The sequence below is a fragment of the Capricornis sumatraensis genome, chromosome 6, assembly GCF_032405125.1.
Source record: "Capricornis sumatraensis isolate serow.1 chromosome 6, serow.2, whole genome shotgun sequence".
NCBI classification, from domain to species: domain Eukaryota; kingdom Metazoa; phylum Chordata; class Mammalia; order Artiodactyla; family Bovidae; genus Capricornis; species Capricornis sumatraensis.
In genome coordinates this window covers 53,147,210-53,163,993 of record NC_091074.1, presented here as the reverse complement: position 1 = coordinate 53,163,993, position 16,784 = coordinate 53,147,210, and the positions used below count along the sequence as shown (strand labels likewise).

General features: G+C 40.6%; 1 protein-coding gene across 1 annotated transcript in view; it reads right to left on the bottom strand.

Annotated features, from left to right (window-relative positions):
* Positions 1-16,784, bottom strand: part of PIP5K1B (phosphatidylinositol-4-phosphate 5-kinase type 1 beta) — a 357,761-nt gene that overhangs the window by 134,237 nt on the left and 206,740 nt on the right. Inside the window, exon 7 of the mRNA XM_068974227.1 lies at positions 13,839-14,138. Coding sequence (XP_068830328.1) covers positions 13,839-14,138 — 300 coding nt within the window. The remainder of the gene's footprint in view (positions 1-13,838; positions 14,139-16,784) is intronic.

Genomic DNA, 16,784 nt, shown 5'->3' with positions numbered 1-16,784 from the left:
AAGACCTGGCACAGCCAAAGAAATTAAAAAAAAAATGAGAAAAAGAAAAAAAAAAAAAGAGTAGTCATGGAAAAATTAAGGGAGTCTAATTTTCCTACACATCTGAGTGCAGAGAAAGTAAATTTCCAATCCCAAATCACTGCTTTCTCTGCTCCTGGAGAATGAAGTGGTTGACATATTTTCTCTAATTGCTAATAATCTAGAAAAAGTTATATAGCTCTTTCATAAACAGAAATATCAGAGGCTGGTGAATCTCCACCTACAGAGAATGTCCGTATCATCTGAAGCCAGATTATCAGGTGAAAATGCAGCAAACAATGAGATGGCATCTAGAATGGTTTGTTTTTGGAACAGCTGCAGTTGACTGAACACAGATGAAGTTTAAAAATGAGGTCTTCATGTGGAGAAATGAAGAGAGGACGTTAACAAGATCCGACTCCAGGTAGGCTCACTTTCAGGGTGGATGAGGACACTTTAAATAAAGATTAGGTTTTAACCTCCCTGCATCCCTACTACCTAAGGACAACTGATACACATCTAGTGGACTACGCATTCCTTTTAAAATATTTTTCCCCAAGTGTACATGTAGACAAATGCACAGATGCATCTTTTATAAAAAGCTGAAATTTAATAAATTCATTAAAAACAGATTGTCCTTGGCCATTTCACTGTTAAAAGGGGAGGAAGAAATTCTCCTGTGGAGATTTTTTACCTCACAATGTAGAGGGTAGAATTTTGAGGAACAGAAATGAGGAGAGAAGTGTTACACTTGCTGGGTTGAAATACTCAATTTAAAAATGTCTTCGAAGGAGGAACACTGGTGACATCAAAGGGACAGTCACTTGCAGGAGAGGGGAGGCATATAAAATGTGCTGGCTGATGGGGACAGGGACGAAGAGCCATGTACATGAGCCAAAGCCTCTCAGATGCCAGTAAGTGCTGATCTTTTGGGAAAGAACTAGAACCAAAGTGTGGCCCAAGAAGTACCCTGCCTTTCCCAAGACAGTCAAGGAAGCCCTATTTTTCCAGAATATGAGTGTTTGAGTAAATGTGCACTGAATACTGAATGAATAAAATAAAGCCCTATAAAAAACAAACTGATTTCACCCTTTAAAAGCGTTTCCACAGGGCACATTTCTGAACCAGTTTTTAAACTTTGTAACATTTTCCCAGGCCCTGAAAACTCTCAAATACTTCCTAAGTCTCTGGAACTCAGTCTCTTACCAGATTCCAGAAACTTCTCCAAAACTATGGAAGCTCAACTCCATTTTGTTAGTTGCTGGGGTTCGCCACCCCTCTGTCTCCCTGGGCTGGAGTATTTACAACTTGACTCGAACGTACATGGTCATCTGTGTGACAGACTTGCCCTGGCATCCACACCAGATCCACCCTGGCCAACTTCATAGCCCTTCCAGACACATCTTCAAAGTCAAGGATGTTACCATCACGCCACCCACCCCTCCGTGGCCACTTCCTCTTCCTGCTCTCTGTGCTCTGGTTTCCCAGGATTTCCCCAGTGGAGGAGGATATGGTCACAGGGACATTTCCTTCCCTTTGCTCCCTGCCCTCAGATTCTCTGTGAGTCCTCCCACTTGGGGCCTCCATTGACCTCACCTCTAGACCTAAGGTCATCAACAAAATCAAAGGCAGGTAGGTCCTTTTCTCACAAAAGCAGGAAACCCTCACATACTATACTTATTTCATAAAGCCCGAAGACGTTAGCTTCCTTGAATGGGCATTATTCTTATTTATATTTATTTACATGTGACGATTTACTTATAATGCAAGTTAGGTAGATAGAGCACCACCACTGCCACACCTCAGGATATTAGGTGAGCTCTCTAATCCTTAGGTCAGATTTCTTTTAGGAAGAAAAGGTAAAGGAGTTTTAAAGGAGTTGAGGAAGATATTTTCAGTGTCCCATTCCTATTCTTTACTGTAGAAATTCTTATAATGTTCCTCTTGGTTTGAACTGAGGGTTAAAAAAAAAAAAACCTACTGGCTTGATAATCCTTCCAATTCTGGAGTTAATGAGGTTCTTAAAAGCTGCCACACAGGATTCAACAACATACTTTGTGTTCCTGATCTCCCTCTCTGCCAGACTGGAAAAACAATCAACTCTACTGTAAACCATCACATTTCTCAGAAAGAAGTTTTGCTTTTAAGTTAATAGGATTTCACGTGCACTCATGTTGGCAACAGTTGGCAAGTGTCAATGGGCTTGATTATGTTTTTCATTAAACTTTCAAAATTAAATGCTTGGATTACTAATTTTACTTTGTGGTTCTCAGTCACTTGGCATTATGTTCCTCTTTGCCTCCTTCCTTGAAGTAGGTTGTGAGACACTTCATTAATTCACTGAGCTGTCCAAACCAAGTTCTCTATTTTGATGGAGCCCTTTCTTACCTCCTACATCAAATCCTCACCAGCTCTGTGTGAGAGCTAGAAAACCCATTATCAGGCACTTCCAACCCATCCTGTCTGTATCTAAGTTATCAATTAAACACTTCCATTTCCACAGACTTTCCTCCATTACTCCTATTACAGAGAATGTACAGATGAAAGGACCTGGATTTTCGAACCAAAGAGACCTGGCTCCAGCAATGTAAGCTCTGCAGGCTTGGGGAAGCTGAACCTCTCCCGAGTCCTCACTTCATGTGTCAAAACGGAATCATGGCACTCACTCTGAAGGGCTGTTGTGAGGATTAATGGGACAATCTATCTGTGATGTCAAGCACTGTCTGGCTCAGAGCAAGTCCATAATAAATGTTAATGGAAACAATCTAGAGATGAACTGGGCCTTGGAAGTGTGTCCTTACTGTCCACAAAATCAGGGGGTATTAAGCTACTTTGGTATCTACCTACAGGTTATTTCTAAGACAGAACTCTCCCTCTACCCAAAACTGGAATAGCTGGTTTTGAAATACCGAGAATTACTTGTCTGGCTCAAACTGAGGTATCTCTTGCTGAGTAGAAAGTCAGGTATGAACAGCAACATAGATGAGTATTTTGATCTTTGCAGCTACCCTGAAATTCTCTGGTATTGACCATCTTGCCCCGTGTGTTACTGCAATTGGAGCCCCTTTCTATCACACACCTGCATGAAAGCTGAAATGCAGCCAGTGTCACAGCTGGACAAAAAGTGTGTTAGTTGCTCAGTCATGTCCAACTCTTTGTGACCCTGTGGGCTCTAGTTTACCAGGCTCCTCTGTCCAAGGGATTCTCCAGGCAAGAATACTGGAGCGGGTTGCCATCTCCTTCACCAGCAGATCTTCCTGACTCAGGGATCAAACCTGGTCTCTGGCCTTGCAGGGAGAGACATGCATATTCTTTACCATTTGAGTCACCCGGAAAGTCCATCCATTCCAGTATTCTCACCTTGGAAATCCCAAGGACAGTGGAGCCTGGAGGACCACAGACCACGGAGCTGCATAAGAGTCAGACACGACTTAGTGACTAAACAATAATAGACACTGGACAAACGAGCAATATAAATGTACTTCAATTGCTTTCCAGTCCACAACACTGATATGATGATTAACTCTAGGTCTATTCCATATCAGACCATTGGTACACTATTATCAAAGCTTGCTCTTATTGTATTTATCAATTAGGTAAGAGTTATCATTTCAAAAATGTTGTTTCCTCTTGTGCTGTGCTTAGTCACTCAGTCGTGTCTGACTCTTTGTGACCCATGGACACCAAAAGACTAACACTGAAAAAAAAAAAAAAAAGAATCCACCTTCCAATTTAGGGGATGTTTGATCCCTGGTTGGGGAACTCAAGTCCCACATGCTACGGAGCAACTAAGCCTGTGTGCCACAACAAAGATCCCAACACAGCCAAATAAGTGATAATAATTTTTCTAACTATAAAAAATGTTCTCCAACTGAATAGCCTAGTAAAGAAATAAACTATAGAAAGCAGTTAAAAAAAAAAGACTAACACTAAGACAACTGCTATTCTGCTAAGTGATTTGAAGGGTGGGAAAGTGAAATCATACAACTCCTATTCTCCTAGAGAGCAGATTTTAGTAGGCAAACGAAACATGTACCCATGGAATCACAATATAATGTAGAAATACCAAAGGCTATAGAACAGAGTTAGATCAAGTGCTATGAGCACCAAAGTCACAGCATATTATTAGTGCTAAAGTCCTATACCTTGGGCCTCTCCTCAGAAATCTCTAGCAATTACATTAATGTGTGTATATGGGATGTATGATTACCCTTTAGACTTAATTGTAAGTTCTTCTGTTTCATTTTCAGAATGAAAATGGGGATATATTTCCTATATCCCCAAACTACTTCTTTATTGACCTTTTGCTTTGTTGAATTATATACTTAAGTAATTTTTTAACAATAGACTTAAATAAACACCTATAAGAATGGCTAAAATAAAATATAGAGACAACAGCAAATGTTGGTGGGAGTGAAAAGAAACTAGATCACTCATACACTGCTGGTGGGAATGCAAAATCGTACAGCTGCTCTGAAAAAGTTTAGCAATTTCTTCCCAAGTAAACACGTGCTTACCATACAACACAGAAGCTGCACTTGGGCATTTATGCAGAGAAATGAAAACTTGTGCTTATGCAGAAATCTTCATGCAAATATTCATAGCAGCTTTATTTGTAACAGTCAAAAACTAAAGAAAACTACATGTTATTCAGCAAGTGGTATATCCATACCATGAAACTCAGCAATAAAAAAGGGCAAACCACCAATACACAAAATAACTTGAATGGATCACAAGGTTATTACGCTGAGTGAAAAAAGCCCAACTCAGAGGTTACACCTGTATGATTCTTGAAATGACAAAATTGCAGGGACAGAAAACAATGATGGCTGCAATAGACTGGGGAGGGGCAGGATGAGGAAGCTGTGTGCATGGCTACGTATAATACAGGGGCAGGAAGGATTTGTGTCAAGAATTGTCACTTGCTGCTTGTCAAGATACTTGACTATATTGGTTTCAGAAATACATATATGCATCACACGGCATTGTTCAGTTCAGTTCAGCTCAGTCACTCAACCGTGTCCGACTCTTTGCGACCCCATGAATCGCAGCACGCCAGGCCTCCCTGTCCATCACCAACTCCCGGAGTTCACCCAGACTCACATCCATCGAGTCCGTGATGCCATCTAGCCATCTCATCCTCAGTCATCCCCTTCTCCTCCTGCCCCCAATCTCTCCCAGCATCAGAGTCTTTTCCAATGAGTCAATTCTTCGCATGAGGTGTCCAAAGTACTGGAGCTTCAGCTTTAGCATCACTCTTTCCAAAGAAATCCCACTCCTTCCAAAGAAATTCTGATCTCCTTCAGAATGGACTGGTTGGATCTCCTTGCAGTCCAAGGGACCCTCAAGAGTCTTCTCCAACACCACAGTTCAAACGCATCAATTCTTCGGCGCTCAGCCTTCTTCACAGTCCAACTCTCACATCCATACATGACCACAGGAAAAACCACAGCCTTGACTAGACGGACCTTAGTCGGCAAAGTAATGTCTCTCCTCTTGAATATGCTGTCTAGGTTGGTCATAACTTTTCTTCCAAGGAGTAAGCGTCTTTTTATTTCATGGCTGCAGTCACCATCTGCAGTGATTTTGGAGCCCCCCAAAATAAAGTCTGACACTGTTTCCACTGTTTTCCTATCTATTTCCCATGAAGTGATGGGACCAGATGCCATGATCTTTGTTTTCTGAATGTTGAGCTTTAAGCCAACTTTTTTACTCTCCTCTTTCACTTTCATCAAGAGGCTTTTTAGCTCCTCCTCACTTTCTGCCATAATGGTGGTGTCATCTGCATATCTGAGGTTATTGATATTTCTCCCAGCAATCTTGATTCCAGCTTGTGTTTCTTCCAGTCCAGCGTTTCTCATGATGTACTCTGCATAGAAGTTAAAGAAGCAGGGTGACAATATACAGCCTTGACGTACTCCTTTTCCTATTTGGAACCAGTCTGTGGTTCCATATCCAGTTCTAACTGTTGCTTCCTGGCCTGCATACAGATTTCTCAAGAGGCAGGTCAGATGGTCTGGTATTCCCATCTCTTTCAGAATTTTCCACAGTTTATTGTGATCCACACAGTCAAAGGCTTTGGCATAGTCAATAAAGCAGAAGTAGATGTTTTTCTGGAACTCTCTTGCTTTTTCCATGATCCAGCAGATGTTGGCAATTTGATCTCTGGTTCCTCTGCCTTTTCCAAAACCAGCTTGAACATCAGGGAGTTCACGGTTCACGTATTGCTGAAGTCTGGCTTGGAGAATTTTGAGCATTACTTTACTAGCATGTGAGATGAGTGCAATTGTGTGGTAGTTTGAGCATTCTTTTGCATTGCCTTTCTTTGGAATTGGAATGAAAACTGACCTTTTCCAGTCCTGTGGCCACTGCTGAGTTTTCCAAACTTGCTGGCATATTGAATGCAGCCCTTTCACAGCATCATCTTTCAGGATTTGAAACAGCTCAACTGGAATTCCATCACCTCCACTAGCTTTGTTCGTAGTGATGCTTTCTAAAGCCCACTTGACTTCACATTCCAAGATGTCTGGCTCTAGATTAGTGATCACATCATCATGATTATCTGGGTCATGAAGATCTTTTTGGTACAGTTCTTCCATGTATTCTTGCCACCTCTTCTTAATATCTTCTGCTTCTGTTAGATACATACCCATGCACACATACAAATGAGTGCACATAAAACTGGTGAAATCTGAAAAAGATCCCTGCACTGTACCCATGTCTATTTCCTAGTTGTAATATTGTACAAAAGTGCTATGAGATGTTACCATTGGGAAAGCTAGGTAAAGAGTATATGAGATCTCTCTGTACTTTTTCTTCCAACTGCATGCAAATCTACAATTATTTAAAAAATTTCTTCTTTTAATAAAAGATTTACAGGTAGGAAGCTTTTAAAAGTCCTTGCATATATGACAACGTTTTTATTTGCAGTTTCACAAGGAAATCTGGCCTGGCTAAGAGATCTATGTCCATGATCATTTTCTCTTAGACCAGAGCACAGAAGGCGTTGCTTCACTGTTTCTCAGAAACTTTATGATTGTTTTTTTTCTTGCTCAAAGAATCTGAGTCCATAAGTTGGTTTCATTTACTTATTTTTTCACCAACTTTATCTTTGCTTTATGTAGGTATTACAATGTTATCAATATAGCTAACAAGAGATAGCAAAACTCATAATTTAAAACAATGCAAATAAATATATCATGAGATTATAGTGTTATTAAGACCTAATTTGCCAAACAGTGCATTCATCTATATCTTTTCAGGGAAGTAATCTTTCATCTCTGGAACAGAGATGTGGAGTCAATGATATCTCTTCCCATGATTTAGCTGAAGTCTAAAAACAAAGTTCAATTCCTCACTGATAAAGAAAATAGCCTAAATGTTAAGTGTTGTCATCAGTAAAAGATATACATCTTTTTTCTATTAGGTCTGAGGCATTTTTTCCCCCTTAAAGATAACTGGAAGGCAACCAATACATATTAAAAAAGAAAAGAACCTGTCTAAACTAATGCAAAAAAATTGCTAAACAAAATTATAGCTATGTAGTGAGCACTAACATTATGCTAAATTAAGTATTATAGAAAATAACGTACATTGTAACCCATACAAACATGTCCAGAACTGAGAAGAATGTAATCTACAAATTTAGAACTTGCCATACACAGAAAGAAATCCCAGTTTGCAAAAAAAAAGTCTCAGTATTAAGACTAGTTTCATGAATATTTCATTAATATTAATATTTATGGCAACAGATGTTTGTGTAAAAAAAGTAAATTGGTTCCACACTAAATAAAAATTAATAAGTTTGCTGCTAAACAAAAAAATAATAAATGCAAAACAAGTCATTTAGGTTATTAATTATCAAGACTGTCTGATATGACTCCCACATGAAGGAATAAACTATTTGAATTGCAAACATGAATTCTCGCCACATCCCCAGAATTATCAATAAATACCATAGGATGTAGTAATGTATCAAACTAATTAAATGACATGAGACTTTTTAGATTTTTTCATGAATTATAGTAAATTAAAAAAATGAATACCAAATAGTTACTAATTGTTCTTTCAAAATTAATACATAAACTTCAAGTCATTTTAAATTTCATCATCTTATATGTACTGAATGTACACAATAAGCCAGGTACACAGTTGTAGAGAGGTATAAGCAATGAGCTTTAGGCTTTGAGACATTTAGTCTGGCTAGGGAGACAGGACATGTACCTAAAGGAAACAAGAATCAGCATCAAATAAATTCAAATGACTATAATACTGTTTCTATGGGAAAATAATTGAAAGATAAAAAAACTTTTGTTGCACAAATGACTTTGAACATGGGGACAATCAGTTCAGTTTTTCAAAAAAACCCAAGTGATTTAAAAGGGAACTCATCTGCTTTATTAATTCTCAGGGCTATATCTGGCAGGCATGGCAGTGAAACTGGATGCCTCTTCCAAAAGAGACAGAACCTAAAAAACAGCTAAATATGTAAAAGTCACCAAAGATAGATTTTTTTTTTGGAGGTGTGCCTAAACCTGTCTCCCTCTATCATCAGATAATTTATTCCTTTGTTCAAATATGTATTTCAATGAACTGTTACTAAGTACTGACTAAGCACCAGGCAACGAAGGCAGGTTTGATCCTCAGGCTCAAGGAACTACACGTGTTAAATCCCACAAAAGAGGTTAACCCTGGAGGCTTGGGCAACCCACAGCATGGTGGTCTTGGGGGAAGGCAGTCCTGAGATGAGTAGGCAGGGGCCAGGTGAAGGAGAGAGGGGGAGAATGAACCTTCGGGGTGAGACATGCCTGAAAAGAGCAAAACCTTTAGAGAATGTATCCAGCCGATCAGAATGAATGGGGAGCAAGGATGCTCTAGGGAAAGGGGAGAGACAAGGCTGAAATAGGACGCTGAAGGAGCATCTGGGGAAGCAGCAGGGATCAAATAAAGAGGGGTCTGAAAGTTTCAAGCTATGAAGCATGTATGGCTTCAAGAGCTGTTGGTCTTCCGAACTTAGGATGACTTTGGGGACAGCACTGGAAACATACTGAAAGACAATGCTAGTGAAAACACCAGGCAAGGAAGGGTCTCTGCAAGGGCAGAGGCTGTGCGTCTGGAGGGAGCGGGCAGCCAAGAGTTATTTAGGAGGCAGATTGGACAGGATGTGGTGATTTACTGAGTGTGGAGAAAGAGGACAGAAAGGAGGATGGGAAGCGCAGCTGCAGGGAACTGAAGTGGGCAACTGGCTTCATGCTGACCACATTGCCCAGGTCAGAGAAGACAGGCAGATCAGGCTAGGGGAAGACAGCGGAGCCCCTGGGAAGAGCAGTGTTCACACAGGATGCGCCTCGCAGCTTGTCTGTCACACGGGGACCACAGGGGACGGTTTGAATAAATCCTACCTTCTGTTTTTGATGACAAGTGACCTGTGCTGTCCTGGTGGTACTTTCTACTGACATGACTCTTACCCCAGGCCAAGTTTTCTTATGGGTGTAGATGGCTGTCATAGCAGGCAGAGGGTGAGGATAAGGAAGAGGTAACGCTTCCAGAAAGGGAACCCCATTATTTCCATGTACATTTCCCCTAGACATAGCCTATAGGGAACAGCAGTGTGGGAGTCAAGGAGAACCAAGATCTGGATTCCTGCTTCTGGAAAGAGTCCTTTTTCTGAATTCTGTGGGGAAGTGGGTTCAGCAAGGTTGAAGGATAAAGTGCATTCTGTTTTCTAGAGGACTGCCAAGCAGCCAGAGTGCCATATGGAGGAGTTGATAGGGATGGACCAGAAGTGGGGTGGGGGCAGGTTTATAGGCAAGGGCCTGAGGCTGGGCTGGGAAAGCTGAGGAAGGGGACTCAGGGGTGCTCAGGGGGTGCAGGGGAAGATGGCCCTTGTCAAGGTAGTTCAGGCCATTTCAGATGCAGAGTCCAGAAGCAGCTCTGATGGAGAGGCAGGGAAGTAAGTAGTCTGTGGGGAACAGGGCACGATGCATGTGGGTCCAGCTGGGTCAGTGAGTCAGGAAGGTATCTTCCAGCCAGCAGTCATGCAGGGGAAATGGAGCCCTGAGTTCTGAGATGTCAAGCTGAAATATGAAAGAGGTGGGGGCAGGAAGTAGGAGTGACGGCAGGAAGAGGTTAGGAGGCTTATCTCTTCTATCTGGGAACAGCAGAAAAGCTGGGGTCCAAAGGTCTGGGATTCCTGGCTTTACTACTTCTAAGCCCGTAAGAGGACCTGGCACCCCCAGAAAGGGGCTTTGGACATTATTTGGCTCCTGACTGCTTTTCTCTCCTACCTCACATGTTCCTTTACTATTAACTGTCACAACATCAAACAATTCTAGTTCTAGGAACATGCTATGCCATTTCATGCTTAACTCATATTATTTTCTCTGCCTAGAAATATGCTTCTACTTCTTTGCCTGGAGAACTCCTCTTTTTCAAAACCAAACTATGATGTTACCTACTCCAATCCCTATAAATGCCTTAGAATATCATCCTGGCACTAATACACAGAATGGCAATTGATTAAAAATAGAGGTCATTTACCCCATGTTGGCACACAGTAGGCCCGCAATACATGTGTCTGATAAGTGCGTGGAAGGATGTATCTGAATAGGGGTCTACCTCACCTTTCTTTGGCTGGGCTGCTGACACAGTAGTGCAGTCCCCCGCCTCGTTTCTAGAGCCCTAGCAGTACTGCCTCACTCAGAGGAATGTTAATAGCAGAGATTCTCCATCCTTTGGGGCTGGAACCAGCCCCAGGGTGATCTCACGTGCTCCCTGGATCTCCATAGCACCTTGTCTGGCACTAAAGTCAGTTTTCTACAAAGTGAGGGAAATGTCAGGGTCAGAGACGCTGCAGGCAATGCCAACCACACAACCTATTCTAGCCCTTCAGCGGATGACCTGAAGAAAGAGAGAGATGGGTCTGCCCGGCTCTAGGATGGAAGTCTTCTGCCTGGGGTGGGGTAGGGTAGAGGTGGGGGATGATGGGCTCCAAGGGATTCATGAACTGGTGTGTGGATAGGCATTTTTCTGGGGAAACAGTTCACAGCTTTCATCAGTTTTGCAAAGAGGTCCCTGACCTTTAAATATTAAGACCTACCATTCTAGAAACGTGCCCTCCTCCGGCAGCTCTGATCTGAGAATCAGCTGCTGACTCCAGATTACAGAGGCCTTGGTCTTCACCAAGGAAGATAACAGAAGGGACTCAGGTTCCTCCATAGCATGCTGCTCACATGCCTAACCACCACCGCAAGAAGAGCCTTTTTGAAGACAAATGTGCAATTTAAGGAAGTTTCATTATCTGTGTCATTTACAGGTTCAAATGCAATGAAAGAGAGAGAGTTAGGCTTAGGATGACTCTACTTTGACCTTTATGTTCCTCAGCACAACAAATCCTCAAAAAATAAAAAGGCAAATCTCCAGGGACTCATTGCTGAAGAAGAGTCATGTTTGACCTCGTTCTATCAGGGCTGGGCTCAGGAAATGCTAATAAACAGACAAATCCTGTGCAATGGCTTTTTACATTTGACCTTTCCTTTTTTTTTCCCTGGCATAGGAGCCTTAGAAGACAGCAAGAAAAAGGCTTTCCATATTAAAGAGGCAAGAAATAAATGCAAGCACACGCGTACACACACACACGCAGAGAGCAAATCTAAAACTGTACTAAACTCTGGGGAACTGAGAGTCACTTTTCACCCACATCCTGTCAGAGTTGAAAAGCATAGAAAAAGGTTTCTACTAAAATGTATGTATGTTTTATTCTTTTTTTTAAAGAAAAATATGAGTCACTCATATGCACCCAGATATCTGAACAGCTCAGCTGGATATTTTTGTTTGCTTGGTTCTCACTGTTCTTCCCATGATTTCTCAAAAGATAGTTTAAAAAAAATCCTTACATTTGAGTCTGTAAATTTCAGTTGTTAAGAACACATGCTTTGTCCCTAAACAGGGTGGGCTCTGCCACTGACTGGCTAGGTGATGCTGGACAAGTTTCTTAATCTTTTTAGGAACTGAACTATTCACCAATTAAAATAGGAGTATGATCTTCCAAATTAAAAAAAAGAGAGAGAAAAATGGGAGTGTGAATGGTACTGATGTCACATGGTGGCTGAGATAATGAAATGAAATAATGCAGTTAGGATATTAAGTGAAGTAAGACAAAGAAAGACAAATATATGGTATCACTTCTATGTGGAATATAAAAAAATAATATCGATACAAATGAACTTACAAAACAAACAGACTCACAGACATAGAAAACAAAGTTATGGTTACCAAAGGGAAAGGAAGGAGAGGGATAAATTAGGAGTTTGGGATTAACATATACACAGTACTATATATAAAATAGATTACCAACATGAATATAGCACAAGGTATATTGTATATATATCATATATATATATATATACACACAAGACATTCAGTATCTTGTAATAACTATAATGGAAAAGAATCTGAAAAAGGAGATATATATATATACACACACATACACACGTATAACTGAATCACTCTGCTGAATACTTGAAACTATCACAACACTGTAATGGTAAATCAATTATACTTCAATATTTTTTAAAAATGGAAAATCTTAGGCTAGCTTGGCAAACTTGAAGCATTCAATGAATGGCAGCTAAAGAATAGGAACCATGGGGTAAATCCTCTACCAATGAAAGACATGATTCCAAGAATGCATCTTTCTGTGTTTTCATAAATGTTCTAACACACAGAAAGACAAAATGCGGCAACACTGGGGCTGTGCTTCTCGGGGTGGATCCCCTACTTTATACATTACATGGGGAGGTCAAGACTGCCTTCTTCACCTTCAGGTGAGCTCAAGCCTGGCAGAGAAGGGATCTTCCCTCCCCAGCAACATGTGGGTCATCTGACCAGGTCCACAGAAGGCCCAGGAAGCCAAGACACACTGCATATTTCCCAGTGATCAGGCCCCATGAATCCTGTCCTCTCTTCTAGAAAACCCTGATCAGGCCTGGACCCAAACACTCATCATCATTCCTTCGGCCCGTTTCCAACATGTTCAACTCAGCTGAGAACTGAGTGGTTCTCAAAAGTTCATCTGGACCAAGAAATAACATCCCTGACACTCTTTTGACCAAATGATCATTACCCTTCAGAACCCAGCAGAGTTACATTCTCATTGCATTCTCATCTATTTCTCCAAAAGGGCTTTTACCTACTTTCTGTAAATTTACCATGTCAGAAACATTTATCCTCAACTTTGGTTTTAGTTTCTTTTCTTGCGCATTGCCGGCTGAGAACTCGCATTCTTTTGATAAAGGATTTGGCTACTTTGCATGGAAAGGCCTTTGCTCTGTCAAATCTCACTCCTGATTGCCTCCTACGCAGATCATATAAAGCAGTTTCAGTAAATGAACCCATCCCATGGTTTGGCATCTACAACGGATTTCTAGGGATCCATTTATCAATTGCATTAAGTGCATTTTCTCTAAGCTTCTCTCCCCTGTTGGAATCTTACTTCATCTAAGTTTTGTATTAATATGTGGCTTTTCTCAATAATCACTGTGTTAAACCCAAATTTCTTTTCCTTTCACTTTATCTTTCCCACAGAGGATGAAAAGAAACAAAAATCTTTGTGTCATTTGATCAAGGAAGGCTGACTTCGCTTATTAGTAAAATTAATAGACTCCAGACGACTGCATTGTCATCCACCAGTTCCTTCAACAACAGGGAAGCATGGATCAGCACAAGGATTGGGAATGAGGGGATTCCATGTGCTGGCCTTAAAAAAGTACATTACCACAGACAATTTTGCAAAGGCATTCACAACAATGACATTTCCTTACCCGGCAGTCTCTCTGAAGTGTCTTCATGAGTGCATTGTATGTTTCTGTATCAAAATACAATCCTTCATGCATGTCCTGCAGGAAATCTAAGTCCTTAAACGTGGGGCTAGATTTCTCTCTCTCTTTTCGGGATGCTCTTCGCTTATAGGTTGAGCCTTTCAAGTCATATGTAAAGTGCATTCTCATGGAGCGTGGTAAAACGTTGTTCATCACGACAATCCTGATGTTAATGCCCCCTGATTGCATGCAATACAGTCCATAAAATTTTGGCAAAAGAGTTCTTGGATTCTGGTTTAAATTCTAAAAAGAGAAAAAGAAAAAAAAATGTTTAAAATGTACTTTTACAAAGCAACACTCCACTATGATGCGTTTTCATGTAAAATGATAATTAGAAATGGAATGTGATTACTCTGTTAATAGTCATTGCTAAAATTTTGCTCTTCCAAATCTAGTTTCTAAGTCAGCATATGGGAACTGCAACTTTATCATTCTGAACTCAGGGTGTTAAAAGTGGTGAAGAGTCAGACACCACTGAGCGACTTCACTTTCCACTTTCATGCATTGGAGAAGGAAATGGCAACCCACTCCAGTGTTCTTGCCTGGAGAATCCCAGGGATGGCAGAGCCTGGTGAGCTGCCATCTATGGGATCGCACAGAGTCGGACATGACTGAAGCGACTTAGCAGTAGCAGAACTGAAAATGGACAGAATTTCCTTCTTTAATTAGTTACAACTAAAAACAGACAGAGATGTGATTAGTGCCATGTGTAATTATTCTTTAAGGTAGCTCAAGAGAAAATTAATTGCTGGGGTACAAGGGTGGACATTTAAAATTTTAATAGCTCCTGAGAAACTGTCTTCCAAAATGACCAGACCAGTTCACAAGCACATTTCATAAGGTTACATATATACCACCACTCTTACCAATGCTGAATATTATCCTACTTTACAATCTCTGGAAGCAAGTTTGGTGAAAAATGAAAATGTGTTTTCAAGTTACTTTAAACGTGAATAACACAGAGAACTAGAGAAATTTAATATTCTTATGTATTTTTAGCCACCTCTTAAAGATAATTTTGTGTTATTCTCCTTTGCTTATTTTTCCTTAGGTTTTTGTCATTGTTGGAGTTCTTGATATATTCTGGATATTTATTACTTTCCTCTTCTACTTGGGGTAAATATTTTCTTCCAGTATGTTGTCTTTTTTGTTACAAAAACAGACAGTCTAACTTTGTTTTTTGGCTGCCTCACAGAGCATGCAGAATTTCCCCAACCAGAGATGGGACCCACGTCCCGCCTTCAATGGAAGCACAAAGTCTTAAGCATCAGACCACTGGGCTATAAAAATAAGGAATATGTATCTGGTTTTGTTTCACTTTAAAAGTATGGGAAAACTGAAAAATAATTTTTGGGGTTGTTGTTGCTTAGTCGTTAAAGTCACGTCCAGCTGCTTTGAGACTCCATGAACTATAGCCAACCAGGCTCCTCTGTCCATGGGATTTTCCAGGCAAGAATACTGGGGTGGGTTGACATTTCCTTCTCCAGAGGATCTTTCCAACCGCGGGATAAAACCCATGTCTCTTCCATAGGTGGGCAGATTCTTAACCACTGAGCCCACAGGGAAGCACCAAAAATAGTTTACTAAAAGGCATTTATATAATGAAAACTCTCTCTTCTATCCTTAATCCTTCCCCCATTTCCCAGCTTTTCTGGAAAATGTTCCTCTTCCTATCATTCTGGAAATATTCTATGTGCTTATGTTAATTTGATATCTGGCATTATTTTTGGTTTTATAGATGTTTTGCCTTTTCATGTAGTTATATTTATGAACTTGTTTCTCATGCTTTTTTTGTTTCTTATTTAGCAAGGCTTTTTATACCCCAAGGTTATAAATTTCTTCCTTCTTCTTATAAGTTTTTAATAGTTTTGGTGATTACATTTGGTTTTTACTCTGTATGGGATTAATTTTTTTCTTTCAGTTTTACTGAGATATAACTGACATACAGCAGTGTGTAAGTTTGCATAGAGCACTGATCTGACTTATATACATCATGAAATGAGTATCACAGTAAGTTTAGAAGAGAGTTCTTAGGATTTACTCTCTTAACAACTTTCATGTGTAACAGCAGTCCCAAATCTTTTTGGCACCAGGGACCGGTTTCACGGAAGACAATTTTTCCATGCATGGACCCAGGGGTTTTGCAGGAGATGGTTTTAGGTGACTCAAGTACATTACATTTATTGTGCTAGTGATAAATGTATTTACAGCTGCTCCCCAGGGCCAGCATCACTGCCTCAGCTCCACCTCATATCATCAGCCATTGGATTCGCATTAGGAGTATGCAACCTAGATCCTGTGCATATGCAGTTCACAGTAGGGTTTGCACTCCTGCGAGAATCTAAGGCCACCACTGATCTGACAGGTGGCGGAGCACAGGCCGTAACGTGAGTGACTGTAAGTACAGATGAAGCTTCACTTGCTCACCTCCTGCTGTGCAGCCTGGTCCCTAACAGTACCAGTCTGTAGCCCAGGGTTTGGGGACCCCTGATATATAACAGGCAGCAGTTTTCATTATATTTATCATGTTTACATTAACATCCCTAGTAGTTATTTATCTTGTAACTAGAAGCTTGTACCTTTTGACTACCTTCCTCTAACTACCCCTTCCCCCCACCTCCCACCTCTGGTAACCACAAATCTGATCTCCTTTTCTATGTGCTTGTTTTGAAGTAAAATTGACCTACATAACTATGCTAGTTCCTGTTAGACAACATAGTGATTAGATATTTCTATACATTTCAAACTGATCACCACAGTAGGTCTAGTTAAAACCTATCAACACAAAGATACTGCATATAGTCCCAACACCATCCATTTCATAGCTATGACTTATTTATTTTGCAACTGGAAGTTTGTACCTCTTAATCTCCCTCTCCTGTTTCTCTC